General features: G+C 35.4%; 2 protein-coding genes and 1 long non-coding RNA gene across 4 annotated transcripts; 1 reads left to right on the top strand and 2 right to left on the bottom strand.

Moving 5' to 3' along the window:
• Positions 1 to 278: 278 nt before the first annotated feature.
• LOC125849961 (probable inactive leucine-rich repeat receptor-like protein kinase At3g03770) lies at positions 279 to 4,798 on the bottom strand. The gene is made up of 7 exons (XM_049529905.1): positions 3,460 to 4,798; positions 3,170 to 3,303; positions 1,773 to 2,013; positions 1,475 to 1,680; positions 1,339 to 1,376; positions 1,063 to 1,174; positions 279 to 702 (listed from the first exon to the last, which is right to left on the bottom strand). Exons 1-7 carry the CDS (start codon positions 4,796 to 4,798, stop codon positions 445 to 447), a joined length of 2,328 nt encoding a protein of 775 aa, XP_049385862.1. The 3' UTR covers positions 279 to 444.
• LOC125849972 (uncharacterized) lies at positions 667 to 4,843 on the top strand. Of its 2 annotated transcripts, none has more exons than XR_007444734.1 (6): positions 667 to 1,022; positions 1,501 to 1,655; positions 3,908 to 4,014; positions 4,147 to 4,362; positions 4,435 to 4,533; positions 4,632 to 4,843. It is a non-coding gene; the product is annotated as an uncharacterized LOC125849972 (long non-coding RNA). The 2 variants fall into 2 exon arrangements; XR_007444733.1 differs by having other exon boundaries at positions 4,142 to 4,362.
• Positions 4,844 to 6,230: 1,387 nt separating this feature from the next.
• Positions 6,231 to 22,335, bottom strand: LOC125853581 (crossover junction endonuclease MUS81). Its single transcript, XM_049533296.1, has 15 exons — positions 21,962 to 22,335; positions 21,764 to 21,864; positions 21,043 to 21,121; positions 20,874 to 20,960; positions 20,641 to 20,763; positions 18,283 to 18,586; positions 17,282 to 17,414; positions 16,995 to 17,128; positions 16,722 to 16,861; positions 15,464 to 15,521; positions 13,010 to 13,168; positions 8,208 to 8,287; positions 7,846 to 8,077; positions 7,517 to 7,603; positions 6,231 to 6,599 (listed from the first exon to the last, which is right to left on the bottom strand). The coding sequence occupies exons 1-15, from the start codon at positions 22,153 to 22,155 to the stop codon at positions 6,495 to 6,497; spliced, it is 2,016 nt and encodes a 671-aa protein (XP_049389253.1). The 5' UTR covers positions 22,156 to 22,335; the 3' UTR covers positions 6,231 to 6,494.
• Between the last annotated feature and the right edge of the window lie 1,456 nt (positions 22,336 to 23,791).

Below are 23,791 nucleotides of genomic sequence, written 5' to 3'. Positions count from 1 at the left end.
CATTTATTTAGAATAGTATAAATATGATATGATATAGATTGAATGAATATATCATGTATCAAATAAAATATTGAGTTCATTCAACAGACAATCACTACTGCCTCTGGTCCACTTTGCTTGTCGTTTTTACTAAAAATAGATGGCCCAAGATAGCATACAAAAAAAACAAACATGACATGTAAAATAGACCGGAGGGAGTACCCTACATATCCAGGGGACACATTGGAATTTGAATCACCCAAAATTGAACAAGTAGAGAGAAAAATAGTGGACAAATGTAGGATAAACCTATGACTGCAAAACAACATTCAAAATCAAATATTCCTTTTTTCATACTTTAACTAAACATCTATTCACCAAATGCCAAGCTACTTTGTAATTCAATGTGCTACTCGAGTCCAAAAATAGTTAAAGATGTTTAGTTACTAGTAATTGACATGGTCTCTACTGAATGACAAGTTGGCCTGAAAGTTGTATAGGTGAAATTGGAGAGGCATCACTACTATGATAGTCATCCTGAACTTGAGCTGCAAACTGCAAATTCCATAGCAAATCCTCCATCGATGGCCTGTCCACCGGATCCTCATACAAACACCTGCAGCACATCTCTACCATCGTCCTCAATGATTCACTTGAACATGAACTTCTTCTTATTGCTACATCAACCACATTCACTCCATTTCCCGTCATGCTTACTTGCAACTAGTACATCAAATAACAAGAAGAAATTAAAGAGCCAGAACTCTAAAGATAAGTAAATATAATTTGCATTAATAATACCTCAGAATCATGAATAGGCACCAATAACTACATAACATTCTTCTTATTTGAGTTTTGATAGATAACTTTACAGTTTTTGCATCTAGAAGAAACGAATGATGTGTACATCTTAACGTCTGTAGTTTTCTGGATGTGCATCTTATTGCAGTATTCAAATGTTCACAGCTCCATCTGAAGTTTTTTCATTTGCCATGTACACTCTCTGAGCTTATTCACTTCGTATTTCACAGAGCTATATGAAGGTAATGAAAAAGAGGCAGATGATAAGTGTGTATATGGTACCTGATTTCGTAGGAGTAGGATGCCATTTTTAGTTTTTATCGGTCTCCCTGTAATGATTTCCAGCAGTATAACTCCGAAGTCATATACATCCAACTTCTCTTCATATTTTTCCCTATAAATCAGTGTAGGTAAGAATTAAAGTATGTCCACGCTTCAGAATCACTAAATAATACAATATTTTCTTAATTTGAGTGAAAATGCATGTAAATAAGTTATAAAATGTCATAGAATTGATTTATACTATGCTGCTCTGATTAGACAGTTATTTGTACACACCTTTGGTTATAATCAACTGGAAAAGTTTGACAGTATTCCTGCAAATATGCATAAGTTAGTATTGTGGCATATATATGTACTGCTTTTGTTAGTGTGAGTAGAAGAATGATGAACTTTGGAAAGTTGGTAGTCACACCTTTCCGATATTCTCCGACAGAACAGGCAGATTGTAGCTGCTAATTTTGGCGACAAGGTTCTGATCCAGTAAAATATCGGTTATCTTCAAATTATTCGAAAAGAGGCCAGGGATAATTCCATTATGCAAGAACTGTAGGCCCTTTGCTACCCCTGTAGCAGCTGCTATACGTTGTGTCCAGGTTAGTTTCCGTCTAGCATGTTTATCTGCAAATAAGTAACAGAGAACATCAAATTACTGAAGCACATTTACATCCAACAATAGGGAAAGGGTATATATCTGCTTGTCAAGTAATTACCAGAAATCCATCTCCTTAGGGTCCCATTAGGTACGTACTCAAAGACGAGAAAAATTCTACTGACACTTGAATCATCTGAGTAAAACTGAAAGCAGTGTCCAAGAGCACTGACCAAATGCTGATGTCTGAGCTTGGATATCAACTCTATGTGATGCATAAAATTTTGCCTAGTGTTGCTTCTTTTCATTATCTGGCATCTAATCGTAACGTAGGAACCATCTCTCATCTGCCCTCTGTACATCTGAATCCAAAACAGAAAACGTTTGTGAGCCTTAGTCCTCGAGAACAGCTGGTAAAATTAATAGGTTTACTCTTCAAGAGTCAAACTCATCCTTTTGTGCCAAAATGATAGAGAACAAACAGATGGCATTACTACTACAAGTCCACACCACCTCTCTAATATAACACCCATACTGATACATACTCTGTATAATCCCAAGTGGGATCTGGGGAGAGTGGGGTGGGGTGTACGCTGCCTTACCCCTTCCTTGTGAAGGTAAAGAGGTTGTTTTGAAAGATACTCAGCTCAAGTAAAACATATAGAAAACAAGAGTGTAAAGCAAACATAGTCGAAGAATTCATGCTGAAAACAATGAAGAAAATATTAGTAGCAACAACAACAAAATAATACGATAACTGAAGCAAAGGAAAAAACCAGTAAAACTAATATCGAAGAATAGGATCATAGAAGGGTAGTAATAACAATACTAAAAAGGGAAACCATACAACACTCTTGACCTACTAACCTTCTACCCTAATCCTCGACCTCCATATCTTCCTATCTAGGGTCATGTCCTCGGTGAGCTACACGTAAGTCATGTCATGTCTAATCACCTCTCCCCAAAATTTCTTTGGCATACCTCTACCTCTCTTAATACCACTATAGCCAACCTCTCGCACCTCCTCAATGGAACATCTGTGCATCTTCTCTTCACTTGCCCGAGCCATCTCAGTATTGCCTCCCTCATCTTGGCCACTCCCACGTTGTACCGAATAGCTTCATTCCTTATCATATCTCTCCTAGCGTGTCCACACATTCATCTCACCATTCTCATTTCCGCTACTCTCATCTTCTTGACATGCGAGTTCTTGAACGGCCAACACTCTGCCCTATACAACATGATTGGTCTGACCACCACTGTATAAAACGCGCCTTTAAAACATGGTGGCACATTATTATCACACAAGACACTACACCTCATTTCAATACGATGTGTAACATCATCATCAATCTCTCCATTTCCATGGATTATTACCCAAATACTTGAAACTCCCTTTCTTGGGAATGACTTGTCCACATCTGCCACGTGAGCTACATTACTAATATGGCCATAAGTATAACACCCAAAGACCTCAATGCTATAGCAGGAAAGAATAATAGAGTTCATATACCATACCTGGCCATTAGGAATTTCACCCATAAAAGTTGTTGTATCAAAGTTGTTCGTTGCCGCCTCAAGTTCTTCTAGAGAGAATATTCTATAAGATGGAAGACTAAGTGCTCCTAACTTCATTGCTTGAGTAATGTATCCTTATACAAGAAATACAAAGGTATCAAGTTAGTATACTTGGCACTTGGGAATTGAAGGAAAGCCCTCGCCTTCAGGCATCTAGGGCGCAGAGAGCAGATATATTTGCCCTAAGCTTCTATTTTAAACAGTAATTTGGTTATTGAGAGGAACCTTACTTGGATCTGTGAATAACTTGGAGGTATATGAAGATGGTGCATCTTCTGAAATAAATCTGGTTGGGGTATTTTGGGCAGAAGCCTTCTTTGCAAGAAAAGATTTGACAATCAAGATGGTCAGGCATACGAGTATGACTCCACCGGTGATGCTACCACATATGATCAAGGCAAGAATCACTTTAGAAGCATGTTTTTGTCTTTGATGCTGAGGTAAGACACCAACAGCCAAAGCCTCATTCCGGCAAAATGAAAATGGATGTTGAGTACCATCTCCGGTTGCTAAGCAGTTATTGGAAAAATGCACAATCCGGTTCCTAGAACTAGACAGAAGGCAACTAGGTAATGATCCTGTCAACAGATTAGCAGACAGATCAACAAAATCTAATGCTGTGTTACATGGATTATCTTCAAAGAGCATTCCTGTTAACTTGTTTCCTGCAACATTCAGATATGTGATGGATGACAAAGATAGCAACGACGGAGGAAATGGCCCCATAAAGTTGTTGGAAGAAATATCAAAATGTTCAAGCTGATAATAGGACTGAACTTTCTCTGGTATGTTTGCAGTGAATTTGTTATTCCTTAGAGCAATGCTTTCAATTTTACTTCCAGTTTGAGGAAACTTTGGACCAAAAGAGTTGTCCTCTAACTCTAAAACTTGAAGATTTTGTAAACTGCTAAGATCAGGGACATCACCACTAAAATTATTCTTCGAAAGTGAAAGTACACGAAGATTATTCAAATCACGCAGTGTATCTGGCAAAGGTCCATCTAATGAATTGCTCTTCAAACTCAAAACTGCCAAAACTGAAAGTGAACCAAGGCCATCTGGAATTCCGCCAGTCAACCTATTTCCATCTAACACTAAAGTTTGGAGGTCCGTTAAGGATGAAACTGTTTCAGGTAAGCCACTGTGGAAGTAATTTGAACTCAAGTCAAGTATCTCGAGAGCTGAAAGTCTTGAAAGTTTGTCAGGCAACGGCCCCCATAAACCAAGAGAAACTAATCTAAGGACTTTCAAGCTAGGAAGCTTGGCAAGCGCGTTGAGAAATGAACGAATGGAGAACTTTCTAGGTAATGGGGAAGTCCCTTTTCTCCCTATTATATGCAACTGAGTTATGTTTTCGTCGTAGCACACAACAGTAACAGTTGAACTTGGCTCAATCTTACAGAAATCTGTCTCATTATTCCAACTACTCAAAGCTGTTGGATAGTTCAAAAGATGTTGAATTCTCAATAGTGTTTGCACTTGAGATGATTGTAATTGCTCTGAATATCTGATTGAGATTAGTACCAAAAACAAAACCAGAAGCTTTTCAACTCCCATTTCTTTTCCCATCACCACAATACTGGCTCAACAACTCTTATGATAAATGAAAATTTTCCGGAGAACGCCTGCAATTGCAGCACAGTTCAAACTTAGTTATTCAATAAAATTACACTATGCAATATTAAGATAAAAACAAATTCAATTCACTCGTTAACGGAGTAGAGATTCTTGAAAGCTCATGATAGCTATGGAGGCTTTACCTGGTTCATAAAAGAACTTTGAGCAACTTCAAGACAACATCAACTTCTTTTCATCACAGAAAATTTACACCAACTAATAATGAACAATTAAGTTAAATTTATGTACCTTAGTTTTATTTTTGTGAGGAATAAAGTATTGATAGCTTTAAGAAGGGGAAACATCCTGAATCTTGACTAAAGATATGAAAGCAGCAAAACAATTGTCAGTTGTATAATTCAGACAAAGTTGGTTAGAAGCCATCCTCTCTTGGACACTTTAATGTAACTTTCTTTTCATTATTTTTATGTAATGAACTACATTTCAATTTTCACTCTTTTTTCTTTACTATATCTATATGTAAAATGGAATTCCAAACATGGAAACTAAAACAATTAATTGCTGTTCAACACTGCACTTAAATTAGTTAAATGATCTTTCCAACTAGGACGGAGGTAGGTAGGACCGAGGGGTTCATCCTAATCCCTTTGGCGGAAAATTTCTCTATCTATACATGTTTAAAATTATTTTTAAGATATATATAGTAGGTATTGAATCCTCTTCTGTTTCTTTGTGTGTTTATTTCTTCATACTTTCGAACCCCTTAGTAAAAATTGTGGCTCCGACGCTGCTTTCCAAAGCTTAATATGACATACCATGGTGTGTTTTCTAATGATAGTTGCATATAAGATTAAATAATTTTCAATTTTGTCCAAAAAGATAAAGGGAAAAAAAGAGTTAAAGTTGAGCAATAAACAAAAAGAAGATGCTGAAGATAACTCCTTTATTCTTCTTTAGTGCTTTTCATTACGTGCCCATAGGAACCATAACCTTTTTTTTTATACTTTAATTCACTTATTTATCTGTTGGAGAAATTATTCATGTTTCGCGCAGTTATAAATTTTATTTTATTTTTATATTTTACTCTATATATATATAAAAAATTATTTTTTTAGATTGAAATTTATCCATGCTTATTTTAGTCTGGGTCACTCTGTTCAGAACTTTAAGGAAAGTTTTGCATTGGATGCTCATATTCCTTCACATGGTTTTGAAGCTAACATTTAGTTATGAAAAAAAACCATTTGGTAAAGAAAGGTCTTGAGTTAATAGTAGGTTGGAAAAAGAGAGTATTTAAAGTTCACCAAAGTTGTGTACATTGTAAGTACCATGAATACTTGAAATTTAAAAAAGAAATACATTGTAAGTACTTGATCACACAACCAAACTTTGTGGGGAAATAATAAAAAAAAATCATTCTTGAATTCACTCTAATTCTTCAACAAAAAAAAAAAAAAAAAGAACAAAGACAGAACCAGATGCAGTAAGAACAAGAAAAACCTTGATATTAAGGGCTTCTTTGATTTATCTGCACTAATAAAGTAGTGATCCTCCAGCAAATCACACAAATAGCTAGCTTGAATGACAAATCTAACCAAGGTTGGCTAGAAGATGAGGCTTTTTCGTATATATACACAGAATATTAGAAATTCTGTACTGCATTATCAATTATATTGAATGACAGAAATCAGCTGCTCCAAACCAGTTGAAAAATGTTTTTACTAGCAGCTGAACTCACTAAGTTGTTGCTCTGCTCCTTGAGCATTTCCTCTTGTGCACGAACATCACCGTCCTGAAAAAACAAACATTGGAATCGCCAAAAAAATAAGAAACAGTTCTTGGATGATCTCCATGAGAACTACTGGGCGGAGAATTTGCAAAGAGAATGAATACAGATCCAGAGATCCAGGTGTTTTTAATACACAACATAGTGAGAGGAATACTATGGTGCATAGCCTCCAAAGAATTTGTTAACAATTGACGGATAAATTTCACAGATATCCAGGGACTTTAAGGGCTTCTCAATGCAATATTACTGCCCAATTGGTTGCTACTCCAAACTAACTCCGAAATTCATAAATGTCTCTTGCACAGAAAAGTAAATTAGCTCGGTTTAGTTGGCTTGGAAGTAAGCTTTGATTTTCGTATTTCCTCTAGCAAACACTGCAATCCTTTTGTTCTCTCCCCCACAGATAGCTTTTATTAGCACTATAATACAAGGAAGAGAATACACCTAAAGTGGCAGTAGTAAGCCATGTTCCCATGAAAAGTCACATCACCTATAATGATTTTTCATTTAAATTTCATCCATTTTATGATGTATTTGGCACCAAAACTGAAATACAGGTATATAGCTTTCCTAAGTCCTAATGACCTTATGACGTACTCCCTGTATAACTTGCCAACAAGTGATGCATTTACTTTAAGAGTGCAATGCTACAATCTCTTTAGAATGAATTATCTTGAGGGATGTCCAAGCATCTCTGGGCAACAAGCCTTTTGCATGAATTAGTGCAATCATGTGAGGTTGGCAAACTCTAAATAGATGAAGTCATGAAGTAGTCTAGTGTTCTGTTCCCTCACTTTTAATCAGTTTCCCCACTTTTCATAAATGTGGGAGTTTGCCCTACATTCTGGAACGAAGGATATTCTTATCTTTCTTTGTTCAAATACAGGGGGGCAAACAAGAAGCTTTAACAGCAAACTCACAAGCAGAGAGTAAGCACGAGCAAGAGATGAAAGTGTTGGATACACGTCAAGAACAGCAATAGCAGCTTCCTCTGTCACCTGTGGGACCTGCACGCATTAAAATAACTCCATTAAAATAGAGCTAATTGAGTGAATTCGTGGCTAATACAGCATACCATTTCCCAAACTTGGTGGAGGTGTTTTTACATGGAAACAGTAACCTAGTAGTACATAAAATTCATGATTATTATCAAGCAGCAAATCCTAACAACCGAAGATTTTTAAACTCACAAGTATTTTATTAATAAGGAAGCTTAAATTTATGCCAACTTTGTAGTGAAAATACGTACCTGCATTAGTTGGATGGCAAACACATCGCTAACTGTCATTTTATCAAGATCTTCACACTTCCTAATAAATTCTTTAAACTTGGGGCAAAGCCTGGAATTAGACCGCTCATTATCCATGCATCTGTAGTACTGATTGATTCCTTGAGTAAGATATCCATACTTTCTCAGAGTCTCTCCCAAACCACTTGTTCTTAGCACATCAAAGCCCTCCAAGATCTCGGTTGTGAAACAACTAATGCAATCATGGGTAATCAGAAGTAAAAATTTAAAAACATCAAGTAAAAAACGAAAAGCTAAGATGTCTTTGCTGGATCCAACTGCATATAAAGAAACCAGAAGAAGAAAAGAAACTTAAAACTTACGCTGTTTTGATGCTTTCGGCAGCAGCACAAGTATTAGGATCTCCTTCAATGACATATATCAGCTTCTTGAGTCCACACCTCTGGCATAAATCAACAGAAAACCCACTTAAGAATTATGGAAAAAGGACATTAAGAATGTAAAAAGAGAAATAATTAAGGGAATCACAATGGAGCTTGTGAGTTGTGACAATAAACTTCTTCCAAAGGATCATGACATTTCTAAGTAGAGATGTTAAGCCCATATAGTCATTCTTCTTTCGTCTTTATTATTTATTGCCCATGGAAACTATGATACAAGTCCACTCCCCGAAAAGGGAAATCGAATCAAACATTCACCCTTAGTTATTTATAGGCATCAGTAACTAAGGGGTCGTTTGGTTTGAATACAAGTTATGCTGGGATAAGTTAGGTTGTGATTAGTTATACTGGGATTAGTTATCCTGACATTATTTTTTGTTGATTGTTTGGTTTGTTGTATAAAAAATAATAAACCATTGCATACTTCCTAAAATAAGTGGTTTGATTACAAAAATACCCTCTTATTTAGCTTTTTGTATATATTTTTTTGGTAGAGTTTTAGTTATTTATTCTTAAAAACAAACTTCTACCTTATTTAGCTGAACTATTTTTATGTATTAATTCCCATGAATTTTCTTTGTGTTCAATTATGTGTCAATTTTGGAGGTGTCAATACTCCACGCTAAAGAAAACATATGATGTGATCAGAAAACTCTTTTACTTATCACATTTACTATAAAAATATGTATAAAATATGAAGCAACTTAGAGCTCAAAATTTAGTAGCCAATAATAAAAAAATGTAGCAGAGTTTGGCCTCAAAAAATAACAAACAGTACAGCAATAATTTTATCTGTACACAATAGTAAATTGACTTAAAATGCAGCTACAAATTTACTTAAAACACATAAAAAGCGCAGAAGTTGATCAACCTCGAAGTTTCTCCAACACAACAATTATTTGGCTTCGAATGCAACATATAAGACCCCAACATGTAATTGCTCTTAAATCTGCCGAAGTTATCGTAGATAATTGATGATGTTAGGTGTAAACTGCACATCCATGGAAATTCCTTCTGTTTTAGGCTTTAATTAGTGGACATTGCACTAGAATCAGCAGTTTGACTTTGCAAAACGTGAATCTTGATCAGCTGCCAGTAAGTGGGAGTTTCAAGGGTAGTTTTGTCATTTAACAAGTTTATCCCATGACAAATTATGATGAGATTATTATACCACCCCTTGGGAGGGATAACTTATCCCGGTACTATTTATTAATCCCGGGATAAGTTATCCCAAACTTTCCAACCAAACACAAAATTAAGTAGGCGTTTGGCCATGCGATACCATATCACGATATGGTATCGTGAGATGGAATCAGCGTTTGGACATGTGATTTTACGCTGATTCCATCTCATGATTCCATATCATGAGAGGTGATACCATATTCTCCAAAAATCATAATATGGAATTATATGGTGATTCTATATCATGATTTGAGATATTTTAATACAATAATTGATCCATGAATTTATATTTTGTTAAAACAACCCCACATTTATATTTACTAACCATTTGTTTCATATGTAAATGAAATTTATAATCACATCATTACTTTTTAAAATTTATTATTCTCACCGACATAAAATTTATTATTCTCACCAACATATAGTCACTTTAACTCACACCACACGATTGTGAAACTTTTCAACATTCACTTGAAACAATTAACCGGCATGTTAAAATAGTTGCCGAGGCAATTAGCAAGATGACACCAACATTTATACAACCAAAAAATATGACTAGTGTACATTTCAAAATTCGAAATAATACTCGATTTTGGCCTTGGTTTAAGGTAAAATTTCAATCACATTAATAAATTTATTTTATGGCCTTAATAAGTGAACATTTATATTTTATGTGTAAGTTATTAGTATTTAGTTACATATTTCCTATCAACTTTGTTTAAAGAGATAATATTTATTTTATGACTTTGCATTGTCTTGGAAGCACTATTTTTATTACTATTACAAACATTTTTTTTATGAAGTGCATTCTATAATGCTTCCAATTTATTTTATGTTCACTAAACTAATATTGATGTATTTTTTATTTGGTAGGATTGTGCTGGTGTGATTGATGGAACATATATAGAAGGGGAGGTTCCTAAAGCGGTGCAACAAGCATATCGTAATCGCAAAGGAAGAACATCACAAAATGTCTTATGTGCTTGTGATTTTGATATGCGATTTACCTTTGTTGCTGCTGGTTGGGAAGGTACTGCACATGATAGTAAAGTACTTGAGAATGCACTTGTTGAACCAACGTCACAATTTTCATTTCCGCCACATGGTAACTTTAAATTACATCCTTAGAATAAATATTATTTATTTACACAAAGCGGTCTCATTTACATCATACATGCTTTTAGTAATTCTTTATAAAATGTTTTTTGGTAGATAAATATTATGTTGTTGATGCTGGTTTCCGAAACACAAAAGGATTTTTAGCTTTATACAAAGGACTACGCTATCATTTGCAAGATTACTGAGGAAGTGAAAGAGAGCCTCAAAATGCCAAAGAACTATTTAATTATAAGCATTCATCTCTGCGCAATGTGATTGAAAGGACTTTTGGAGCTTGGAAAAATAGATTTAGAATATTGAAACAAGGCATGAACCATTATGATATTGATACACAAGTGAAAATTGTCATAGCTTGTGCAGTGTTACATAATTATTTGCGAGAATACCAAAGTAGTGATGAAATATTTATGATCTATGAACATGAAGATATAGTTGCAGAGGATATTGACCAACAAATGGTTCAAAGTAACAATGTTGGTTTGTCTTCTCGGTCACATGATCGAGAAATGCAAGTTCAACGTGAGGAAATTGTATGTACTATGTGGGAGGATTATATTAAGACTAGTACACTACAATTTATGTTCAATTTTTTTTTTATTAAATTAAAGTTAGATGAAACAATTACTTAAGTGGAGAACAAATAACTTTGTAATAATTTATTATGCGATTTTATAATTTTTTGTTTATTTGATAAGATTGAATAAACAGTTGGGGCTGTTTTAATAGTTTTACAACTTATGAGATTTTTATGTTTATGAGAAAATATACAACACAAAAATTTTATATCGCATGTCCAAACAAACCTTCAATTTCATCTCATGATTCCATATCATGATACCGCCAAACGGGCCCTAAGAGTCACTACATATTTATCCCAGGGCTATATGTGTTTATACTTCACACCAAACGACCCCTAAGAGAAGAAACTACGAACCACTCCCACTCTAAGTGAAAGGTGTGGACAACCTTTGTCACAAGAAAAAAATTGTAAACACAAGCAAAACCCAGCTCATTAAGTTCACAGACACTAGGTCCTCTTTTGGTTTCAATTGTAAAGAGTGATAATACCTACATTTCAGCATAAGCTATGCCATGTTTGGTTACATTTTTTTATATGCATAAAATTCAGCACTACTTATACATTATTATTGCTAACATAAATACTATTTGCATAATTTATGTGGGATCCTATGCATTATTTTATGAGGGATGGGAGGTGGAAAACTAACAAGGGGATGTAGTACATGGATTAAACCAACTAAAATGACCAAATATTCCTCTTGTTTTAAACAATCCCTTTTTCAAAAACACATGTTAAATTATACATCGTACAAGAAATAATACTACTTCCTCCATCCCAAAAAGAATATCACATTTCTATAATTAGAAACAACTTAACTTTAAAATTCCTCCTTTACCCTTAATGAAATATTTAATCACACAAACGGCTAAGGTTTGTTTGAGACCACAAAAATCTAAAAGTCTTCCTTTCTTTCTTAAACTTTGTGTCAAGTCAAATGGTGCCACATAAATTGGGACAGGGGAATTAAGTATATAACACACTCTGCAAAATTTGTCTCTGAACTAGATAATCCCTACACACTTAAGCCAAATCCAGTAGTTGAAAATTATAATTAGTATTCAAAAGGATGTCTTCTCCTCTTTTAACATTCCGTACCAGCAACTGATATTCACAGTTGATGTACGTTAAAACATAATTCAAACTAAGCTGCAAGTCTGTCTAATACTATAACGAGTACAAGATTGACTGTGTTCAACCCATCACTGCATCTTTTTATTTACTAGAATTTAACAATATTAACAAAAATGATCTGATCTCAAAAGGATCATTTTGAATACTATCGAATATCAAGATTCTAGCTCACTGAGCAAAAGTTAGTCCCATAACGAAATGAAAGTACAGATAAGACAGTCAAGAAATTTAAAAAGTATGCATACAAGTGCCTGTACTCACTCACTGTGATAAAACTAGTTACTCAATTTCCCATTTACCATCATTACAAGAGATTAAATAACAGTTTAATCCCTTTATAGTTTTCCTTTGTTGTTGATAAGTCGTACAATTTCTTTAACAGTAAATCACGCCAGTCTTAAAGGATGTGTGCAATATTTGAATGCCAAGAAATTAAACTACAGTTTTGCTTTTGGACAACGACGTACACACTCATCCAGATCATCAGGGCTTAGAGTCATAGGCATAAAAGGTACATTTCTAACAGAGCAAACTGCATTATCACTAATCTTATGTCAATGTATCATGGCTGTGGAAGGCTCAGTACAATGAAAAATAATTAAAAGATGGAAGTTACAAAAAGACGATTCAAAAATACACAAGTAAATATAACCCACAGCATATCAGATGTACTTAATCAGCCCCAAAGGAAAAGAAGATGAGAAAATACCAAAAGACGCAGCTTCTGATCTCTATATCGGTTATCCCTGATTGAACTTTGCAAATCTTCAACGTTCTTCCTCTCCACAATAAAGTCAAGAACGTATTCAGTGCCAATAACTTTGTTACGAGCTATCCAGATTGCATCACCAACAGGCAAGCGCCTAACCTATGGAAGTGCCAAAATTAATCTTACATCTATCAGCTGCTGTGGAATATATAGGGAGCCAATAGTTTTAAAAACTATCTTGTATGCTTATTAGGGTTTCAACATTAAGCACGGCCACCAGCAGATACTATGAGACCCTAGGCCTTGTTGAGACAGTAAGTATCGCAATTACAGTGTTAATACCCTTTGAAAGTACCTTTTTCCTTTTCAATATCAGATGAGTGTGACGACCCATTGTTTACAAATTGTGCAAGTATCCTTTAAAAGTACTAATGAAGTATCTGATTCCAACATAGATGAAATTGCTAGAAACCCTTTGCCTTATTTATATTTTGATAAATTGAAAATTTGAAACTGCTAGAAATATAAGAACAGTAAAGAAAGAAAGAAATGAAGAAATTGCCAGCAGTCCTGTCTCCAATTATAGAGTACTAGCATCTATCACTACCATAAGGTGATCCTATTTCTTCTTTTCTCTTTATTCATGTCATGGAGGGTCTTAGCAAGATGTTAGTGCAGTACAAGCAGATTAGATCTTAGGTTTTGAGCGGACCGTAGAGGCCATTGAAATCTCCAAATCACTAACATTTTATATGCAGACAATACTTTGACCATCTGTGATACAGAGAAACATCCGATTTGATTTTGGGGATGATTCTACCTTTTTTGAAGCTGTCTTGGAGTTTCACATTAACTTCACGAAAGTTCTCTCTTTCCAGTATATAAAGCCAAATATCAGTCAACTAGCCAATGCCGCAATGTCAGAATTCTTCCCACGAAGTATTTGGGCTTACGGCTTACCTCTTGGAGACAAATATAAATTAGTGACAATATGGAATGAAGTGATTGGGATGATGGATAAGAAGTTCGCAAGCTGAAAGCAGCAGTATATTTGATTAGGGGGCAGAATCTCTTTGATCAACAGTGTGTTCAGCGCACTTCCTACCTACACAATGTCTCCCTTCCTGGCTCCTTCCTCTGTTTTGAAACGATTGGACAAATTGAGATGAGACTTCTTTTGGCAAGGAAATAACCAAACTTATTATTTTTGTCTTGTGAATTGGAAATGAGTCACCCGACACAAAAGTAAAGGAGGACTGGTAATAAGAAACTAAAGAATCATAACAGAAGCATGTTGATGAAATAGCATTGGAGATTCAACAAGGAGGTAAATGCACATTGGAGGAGTGTTTTGGTGGAAAAAAATCACACTTGGATCCCCTGGAGCACCAAAATCTCTACAGCACCTCATGGTACCGGACTACAGAAACATATCTGAGGATATCGGAACAAATTAGAGACACGTTGGGTCAGCTCCTCTAAAGACCTCTTCAAGGATATCTTCAGCAAATTGCAGTATTTACTTCAACACAAGGGTGGAATCTCTTTCTCAGAAGGCATAATAGTGATTGGAAAGTGGAAGGACTATGCTTTTTGCTCCAGATGTTGAGTAATATAACCTTAGATCAAAACAAACAAACTCCATCGGTTGGAAAAGACATCCTAAGGGTCTCTTTTCAGCAAGAAGTTATTACGGCATGTTAATTTCCAGCATAGACAGGGTTTTATGACCTTGGAAAAAGATATGGAGAAACAAGGCACCTTTGAAGGTCTCTTGTTTTTCCTGGATCGTTGCTTGGGAGGCTTGTCTCACCCAAGCAAACCTGCAAAAGAGGGGATTTCAGTTTGCAGCAGATGGCCATTGTGTGAAGAGCATTTAGAAGAAGTTTTGCCACCTCTTCGGGTCACTAGCCAGTTGTGGAACATATTTTTGGTAATAGTTGACATGGGTCGGTGCATGCCAAAATCCATTATTGAGTTCTTGCAAGGATGGAAAGAAATCTCTTAAATACTTGGAATACTAACCTCTGGCCATTTGGTGAACTATCTGCTTGAAAGACATAGCAGAAAGAAATATTTACAGCCTTAAGAGAGATGTTTTCTTGGTAGCTTTTGATTCAATCTGGTGTTGCACTTGAACTAGATGCAATGCTAGACACCACAGAGGATGCAAAAAACTGTAGTTATGCCTTATTCACTGGCTAAGTGCAAAGATTATTTTGAGAAAGGGCTTAGTGCAAAGATTTATAAGATCTTTAATTACTTATAAGAAAAAAGCATCTACAACTTACAAAAATAAGCATGGAACACATGGTGAGAATTTTCAAATAATTGAAAGCTGACCAAAATAAAGTGTTTTACAATTACTTATCTCATATAATTGCTCCTGTCTCAGTTAATAGAAGAAAGCAAAAGAAAAGAGAAACTTAAAGAGGAAAGATTGCAAAAGCTTACATCTATTTTAATTTTAAACTGTGTGCTGATGTTGTCAACTATCTTCCTGGATCGTGACCTGAATAACGGCACAAATTTCAATGAGTCCACAAGAAAATAAAAAAATAGCCAATTAAACATCCCTTCAAAAATAGACAAGTACAAGACAAAAGTTAAAGATCTTCACAGCAAGGATGTCTTTTTACTGCATTTGCTAATTTTCTGGTCATCCTGGATTTGTTCTTCTCTTTGTTTTGCGGGCACAGGCATAGGGGAGGGGTTGCATTTGGGAAATAAAAAGGAGAGCTGAATGACTGCAACTTTAATGATATCATTCTCATGTCTCTATTTTTACTTAACAATAGCAGATGAAAACAGCACGCTCTAGACATTACTGTATCTGAATGGTTACTCCCTTAATCAGCAAAGTTTCAAGGATATATATGAAATAACCAATAATCTGAAGACAAATCAATCTTTGCTTTCTCTGAGCAAATAAATTGTTATATAGTTATACAGAAACCCTTTTAATATTCAGAATAAACAGAACTTGATCAGGAAAAAATCAGGGTTTTTTTTTCTACTTCCATATTAGCACAGCAAGGTAGCGATGCTGCTAGATCACCTTTCAAATTAGCAGCAAGTTAAAAAAAACAGCTTTACTAAGGTATAATCTGTTTACAGAATTTAGTGATAGGGAGAGTCAAATATCTGGCATGTCAAAGTGCACCATTGCAGAAAAGCTGGAAGAAACTTGGAGCTGGATCAGAATTACTTTTTATTTTATTTTGAAATTGGTAACATTGGAGCGGATCCGAAATTTAATCCATAAAGATTGCCATCTCCAGAGCACCAGGTATACGGTTGAATGCCGATATATTAGATTTTTAAACTAATAGGATAAGTGACACAAGGCTTCAGCAGATAACCTGAATATGGCTTAGTGAACTTTATATCACCACATTTCTGGTCTAAGCACACATGAGAAAAAGAAATAAATTGTATAGTGCTTAGGTAAGTGGTAAACCATCACAATAATACTGGGTTTTTATATATGGTGGTCACTTCTGGGCCTTTTGCGCATACTTCAACTATTTCACCGAGCATCTGCTGGGATTTAAACCTTGGTCTCCGAGGTTTGCACACACTTAATTGACCACTAGGTCACATCCTCAGGTCTCAAGTGTCATAATAATACTGACGGTAAACTAAAATTGCTGTCGAAAATGAACAAACTGAAAAATTGTTGTCAAAAATGAACAAACTGAAGCTTACTTACCCTCGAGAAGTAAACTGCTCCCGATCATCTAATATCAAAACTACTTCATAAACATCTTTAAATTTCTCTCCATTGGCCAATGGCGGCGCTGCCAAGGGATTGGATCTAATTTCCAGACATGGTATTTGCTCATCAACAACCTGAACACACAATTGAACAAACAAATTAAAAACAGAAAACAACCTCATTTTTCTATGCATGTTTTTAGTCTTCAGTGATACATCTTAATGTGTCATTAAACTCAGATAAAAGATAGTATCACTCTGCACTTACAGTGGATGAACAACCTCTCAAAGCATTCGAACAATGTGCAAAATCAGCACGACAAGAAGGATTTGCACTATTTACTGTTCCATTGCAAGTAGACTCAAATAGTCTATCTTCAACTCTAGTACTGCCAACTTGACCTGGGAATTGAGAGGCACCAAAGTCATGAGAAAGGACAATTAATTATAATGGTTTTATTCAGCACCTCTAACAATCCAAACTATGAATTCTTAAATCTTAGTATCAACAATATAATCAACATGAACTTATCTAAAGGGAGTCAAAAAACAAACCATAAACTTGATCTTCTCGAAGACGACACAGAACAGATGGCCAGAGTAACAATACATCTTTGTTCTGTGATGTTTCTAACACTTCAGAGTAAGCCTGAATTACTTGTTCCTTGGAAAATCCCATTTGAATAAACTACAAGAACCTAATCAACATCAGATGCACAGAACAAAAGACAAAGCACATATTGATAATTGAATAAGTTCAACAAACACCAGCATTACTTCAAAAAGAATCTTAAAAGAAGAAAATGAAACAACTTTGAAGCATCGTAAAGTAGAACTCAAGGAACATCTTTCAATGGAAATAAAAGAAAAAGTTGCTGAAAGCAAATATTGTGTATAATAGAATAGGCTAGAGATGTCATATCACTGACTGGATGCATATAGATACACAGCCTTTTCTTTTTACCCTCCCAAAGAGATAATCAAGGATAAGGACTGTTATCAAATATTGGACCTTTAGATCTGCTTGGAGGTACGCTTAATATAAAGATGCTACAGTAATTTGGGTGAATCTTTCTAAGATCACAGAAACAAATATTTATTCAGTCCTTTTCCAGTTTCTATGAGAAAACATAGTACTAAAAACATCAACAAGTCCAAGACTTGAACAGGTGGAAGGACTTACTAAGTGGTGAAAATATAATACGGATTGAATTCTTTAACGCATTCAAACATAATTTTTGAGTGGAAAAAAAGGGGATATCTGGATGGTCAATGCTTAGAAAACAACTTTTACTGCCTCTGCAGCAAACAATAGCCAAAAACAGACTTAATAATAGCAGGATACAGGAATTGCTTTACTTAGTCTAATCTAATATGGTAGTGGCAATGATGCTGCAGCCATCACCTTAGACCATAAAAACCGCATAGAACATGAACCAAATTTGGCAACTAGCAAGCATTAAATAGAGCGCTTTGATATTTACATATTTATGTTTATCTTGAAGACTGATGAAAGCAATAAATCCAAAGTTGCACATTTAAAACAGAAATAGTACCCTGTCAAGAGATTCAGATGGAATGACATTCATTTTCTTTTTGCCAGTCGATTGAGATAATGGCACTGCCCTTTCTCTCACATTGTCAGATGATTGAGATAATGGCACTCCCCTTTCTATCACTGAAGTAGTATGTCGAACTTCCATATTTGATGATTTGCTAGATGTCGCCTTATCTGGCTTGTCCCTTTTATTCAAATTTGAAAATCCAGTTAAAGATGCCGATATTTCTTTGGAATCAGCAATTCCTGACCTCAAAAGACACTCCTGTGCAATCTCTTTGCCTTCTTCTGTCAGCATATATCTGCACTTGTTGACAAAGGATGCCTGGTTTATTACCAAGTAAAAAGATCAGGAAAATAAATTGATTGAGCATGCAAGGATACACACTTGCATAGCAACTAAAGCACAATATGACTGTTTATAAGATGATGGTTCATGTAATATGGCTGCAAAGTAGTGCCTTTATACATCTACACTGTTAGTAGGGTAGATCTCGATACATCTCATTTTATGAATGGGTGCAATTAATTCATTAGGAACCCTATTTACCCCTCACCCCTATAGCCAAGAAAAGCTCTTACGTACACCTCTCATGTGTTTGATTTTTTTTTATAAGATAAATAATTTTGTTAACAATCGTGGGAACCTTGTATACAAGCCATATACCAAAAGAAGAGAATCTACCCCAAAATACGATTCTCAAAAAAAAAGGCTCAATCCTCTATACAAATAGGGATCTAAGTACACCAAAAAGAAACTAGAGACAGAAACTACTTTACTCTTTTACAAAAACTTGCCTCACCCCTTCAAAGATGCTCTCTCTTTCCAAATAACCCACATGATTAGGGGGGCACACTCCATGCCCTTGGGCTTCTCTTCCCCCTCATATGAGTCCAACTTTGCAAAGCCTACTTCACTGTGCCCAGCATCACACATTGCAACCCAAACAAGTTAACAGCCACCCTCCATAATCGATAAGTCACTTTGCATAAAATGATCTACATATTTGCCCGGACTTTTGCACATAAAGCACCAACTAATATTAGGTGATAATCCTCTTTCCCAGATTTCCTGCTGTTAAGATCACACTCCTTGCCACCAAGTTGCCAATCATACAAAGAAACACATCTTTTTCAGAGCTCTAGGGATCCAAATGGAGTCATGAAGGAAAGAACACTCCTTTCACAAGCAAACTCTTATAAAAAGAACTACCAGTAAATAAATCGTGCTCGCCCTCCCCCCAGATCCATGCATCTGATATGTCGTTTGATGTATGTAGCTCATAAAAAAAAATACAAAGTCTACAGAATTTAATGCCAAAAGGAGATGAAGTTCAACGTCTGGAGGCTACAAGATGTAGCTTTTGAGATTTGAGGTTTAGTAGGAATTTTCAAGATTGAGAGGTGACTAAGTTCTAAAGCGTGATCGATTTGCTTAATAAAGAAAAACTTCACAAGGTAGACACAATGTATGGAGGTGGGATGTCATGAATAAAGGAGTTTTTTTCAGTTAAATCATTATGAGAATCTTTTGAATAAGGAGGTAGTTGAATTCCATATAAAGCGGTTGGACTACTAAGATTTCGAGAAAGGGTTTTTTTTCACTTGGCTAGCAACTACAAGAGTGATCTTGACGGTTGAGAATCTGTGGAAGAGGAAGGCCACTTATGTGAGTTGGTGCTTTAGTTTCACAGGACCAGGTGAAGATGTCAACCATCTCTTTCTACGTTGTCAGGGTTGCTTAGAGGTTATGATGAGAGGTTCTTAACTGGTTTGCAACTATTTGGGCGATACCAGGCACTGTGAAAGATGTAATATTCAGCTGGAATTGTGGCCGAATGAGGAAAAGCGTAGGACTTGGTGTGTTACTCCACTAGCACTTCTGTGGATTGATTGGAAAGAATGAAATAGGAGCACTTTTGAAGATGTAGAGACGGACTGTGCACATTTGAGTAGTAGCCTTCCATCTCTTATTTCGTTTTGATGCACCCATGAGGTCCTTTGTTGTATAGAAGATTGAGTGTTGCTCATAGAAGATCATATCTTCGTGTATGTTATCTACATTTTGGTATGTTTCTTGCATACAGGCCTCTTTGTCCACATATTAATGAAATTAATTTAAAGGATACTTTAAAATTCACAGGGATTAGGTGCAACAGATCCAAACTGATGGAGGTAACCCATAGGCCCCTTTTAAAATTAGCCATAACTTTCAAATCTTAAACCAAGCTGCAATTTTCTAGCATGCACATAAACTACCTTGCAGGAAATGAAATGGCAATTTATATATAAAATCTAAGAAAAGCAGTCAACCAGAGTTCCAGAAAAGAGCATAATCAAGACATGGTAAGCATACTTTGCAGGGCAGCTTGACTTAGCAACAAGGGCTTTGCTTACTAATTTCGCCATGCAGCTCCATCCACTGTACCAGTCCCTTGGTGAGCTAAATTGTCCGGGTTTTCCTTTCCCTTTCTCGGGTCTAATGCATTGCATATAGCATGGAGAAAGAGCACAAAATTCACTTAGTACATACTAAATTATATGCTGAACTAAATAGGAAGAAATTAAGTTAAGCAGCAGCAGGCGTACCCAACAGGTGCACGAGAAAGGCCACTAGCTTCAGTAGCATCAATAAGCTCCTGCTTATGCATATATTTTTCACCGTTTGTTGTACTCCTAGAATCATGAATTTTTCATTGCTGAAAAGGCAATTTATTAAAACAAAGCAATGCAGAATGCATTAAATTAAGTTATTCACCTGTACAGCGTGATCAGTAAGGCATATGCCACGGAATTCTTCTGAGGCATGTAACGCTTTGTTCCCTTATTTTTCTTCCCTAGAGATATGGAAAAGAATTGAGTAACTTCCAATTGATCCAAAATCATATCCTCCATCAAAATACAAAAAAGATCAGATAAATAAAGTAATTAACTAAGAAAACTCAATTCCACATACACAAAGTCTTGCATTGTTAAGTGTTTTTTATGGTGTATTTGTCACAACATTTGTAGAACTGGATGAGACATTTGATGATATCAATATAACAGTTTATTCGACCAAAAAAAAATAAGTCTTGCATTGTTATGTCCTACACAATTATTGATGTTTTATTTCTGAAAACCACAAGAACAGTCAATCAGTAGGTCCAATATACAATGGGTCAAATTACCACACGTACAAATGTAAGCTAATTTGGCCGTTAACTAAAATTGTCGAGTTCATATGCAGATTCCATAGTCAATCAGTTTATTGAGAAAACTCACATGAATCAATAAATCGGTTAAACACCCAAATGCATTTGAAAAAGACAAAAGGAGCATAAGCTAATTTTCTCAAGAATACACTCCAATAGCATTATAAAGGATCCTCCTTTATACACTCCATCATCGCTACAAAGACTCCACCTTTTTTTCCTCTAAGTAGTGCAATGATCATACATGATAATAGGCAGAGTACAAAAACTAACTTCAAGATTTACCTTTCTCAGTGGAGTCATCACTCTCCTCAGACGACGAAGCATCACGATCATCAGCTTCAAAATACCCTTTCATTAGCCTCAACAACCATTTTCCAACACCCCTAGAATTGAAAGGAAAGTCAAATAATAATCCCAATTCCAAGCTTCACTCTTTTAGTGACTCAAGTGGGGAAAATGGGGTTTTAAGAATTTACTCACTTGATATTAGAAAACTCTTTTAGAGTCTTAATCGGGGTCTTGGACTTGCAGAGATTGGTATATGCTTTTTGGAGAGTCATCGAGATATTCTCCGAAATCCCATCAGGGCTTTGAGCCATTTCTTGTTTTTTGTTCCACATGTACGCTGCTAACTCTTCGTTCTCCGGACATACCACCACTTTCTTATTCTCCATGACTGTTTCTTCAAGAGAAGAAGACTCGTTCAGCCTAGGGTTTTGGGTCCTTTTCCAATGTTTATTCAGAAGCTTTTGAAGAAATTTTTCATTCCAGTTTTGCAATTTTGGTTCAAATCGTTAGGGTTTTGGGGAAATTGATTTTTCTCTTGTGGTTTGTGATGGAAGGAGGAGTTGAAATGGCGCCAGGACTCGATTTCAAAAGCTGAACTTGAGTGGGTAGGATCTATGCTTTTTATTTTTCTGTTCGGTATCCATATAGAGCTCCAATTAAATCTAATCTGAATCACGCACGATAAAACTTATTTGAAAATGGTGCTACTAATAGAATTTTTCATAGTTAAGGTTTGAATATGAAATCTCTGATTAAAAATAAAGTTGTTCCATCACTATACCATAATTTACGTTTGTAAACAAAAAAATCTTTAGTGAAAGGTTAAAACTGGTTACTTTAATTGGACATTTAGACATGAAATAAAAAAGTAATTTTCCTCCTCAGTTTTACGTGTTATATTTGAAATTGACATATTTATTTTTTAAAAATAATTGATATGATTATTTTAACACACTAATTCTAATAATTGAAATATTTAAAAGACAAGTAAGAACGAAAATTATTATCAAAAGAGTATTTGGGAAGAGGTGGTTCTGGACCGAGGATATGATTCTGGATAGGAAAGACCGAAGGTCGTGTATTAAGATAGAAAGTTAGTAGGGGTATAAGGTGTTGTCTTGCTTTGCAAAGTTTTTGACCTTTTAGTGCATGTTGTAGTACTAGGCATACCCTTGTAATTTTTGTCATATGTTGTTTATTGTGTTACGATTATCACACTAGTTAGTTGTTATTGTTTCTTGGCAAAATGATCCAATAGACCATTGTACTTGTATGAGTTTGTATTTTAGACCCTTCTACTTAATCAGTTGCCTACTAAACCCTTAAACTTAATTAAAATGAGACTTTTGAATCCCTGTGTAGCTCACTCTCCCTAACATAAATGGCATGTCATATCCACATCATATATGTTAATGCCACGTCAGAATTATTTCAAACTATTTTTTAGGCCAAAGTCATCTGTAGCCACTCAAAGTTGTCCTCATTATTCATTTAAACACCTCAACTACACCTAGTACCTATTGAACACCTCTACCACCCCAGATTTGAACCATCCAAGCATTTTTTTATCACTTTTCATAAACGGCCAAGGCGCGTGTATTTAAGCTCCCACGTGTATCCGACGTGTATAGAATAACCATTTAACAACTAGCACGTGTATCCGACGTGTATTTGTAAATGTCTTAATTGGGGAAGATTCATAAATCGTTAAAATTGACAGAACACTTCTCTCGCTCTCTTCGCGATTTTTTCCAAATTGAAGCTCTCCAGATTGAAGTTGGATTCGTCTTGTTCGTGTTACAATCTTGAAGATTTCCTTGTGTAAGTTAGGATTGTTAATGATTTTTACATGCTTTGTTAAATGAATTCCAAAAAGCTAGGGTTTTGTAAAAATATAGGGTTTGTGATTTTTGCGAATATTCTGTCCCTTCTTTACTATTACCCAGAAAATATGCTTTAAAACTTAGTTTTTTAGTTGTTGTATGGGTTATATGAGTATATTCCGTTATCTTAAGCTAGGGT

Source organism: Solanum stenotomum, chromosome 1 (assembly GCF_019186545.1).
Source record: "Solanum stenotomum isolate F172 chromosome 1, ASM1918654v1, whole genome shotgun sequence".
Classification (NCBI taxonomy): domain Eukaryota; kingdom Viridiplantae; phylum Streptophyta; class Magnoliopsida; order Solanales; family Solanaceae; genus Solanum; species Solanum stenotomum.
Note: the sequence above shows the minus strand (reverse complement) of the source record. Positions and strands in the feature narration are given on the sequence as shown.

Bases quoted from the DNA above. Each gene is read 5' to 3' on its own strand.
- LOC125849961 (XM_049529905.1), bottom strand. From the start codon at position 4,798: ATGGGAAAAGAAATGGGAGTTGAAAAGCTTCTGGTTTTGTTTTTGGTA. The intron at 2,014-3,169 runs GTATGGTATATG...TTTTGGATTCAG, and splicing joins GTGAAATTCCTAATGGCCAG to ATGTACAGAGGGCAGATGAG. The intron at 703-1,062 runs GTACCATATACA...TTGATGTACTAG, and splicing joins TCCTACTCCTACGAAATCAG to TTGCAAGTAAGCATGACGGG.
- LOC125853581 (XM_049533296.1), bottom strand. From the start codon at position 22,155: ATGGAGAATAAGAAAGTGGTGGTATGTCCGGAGAACGAAGAGTTAGCA. The intron at 20,764-20,873 runs GTACGCCTGCTG...GCAATGCATTAG, and splicing joins CTTTCTCGTGCACCTGTTGG to ACCCGAGAAAGGGAAAGGAA. The intron at 17,415-18,282 runs GTACTATTTCTG...AGGTTCTTGTAG, and splicing joins CATCTGAATCTCTTGACAGG to TTTATTCAAATGGGATTTTC.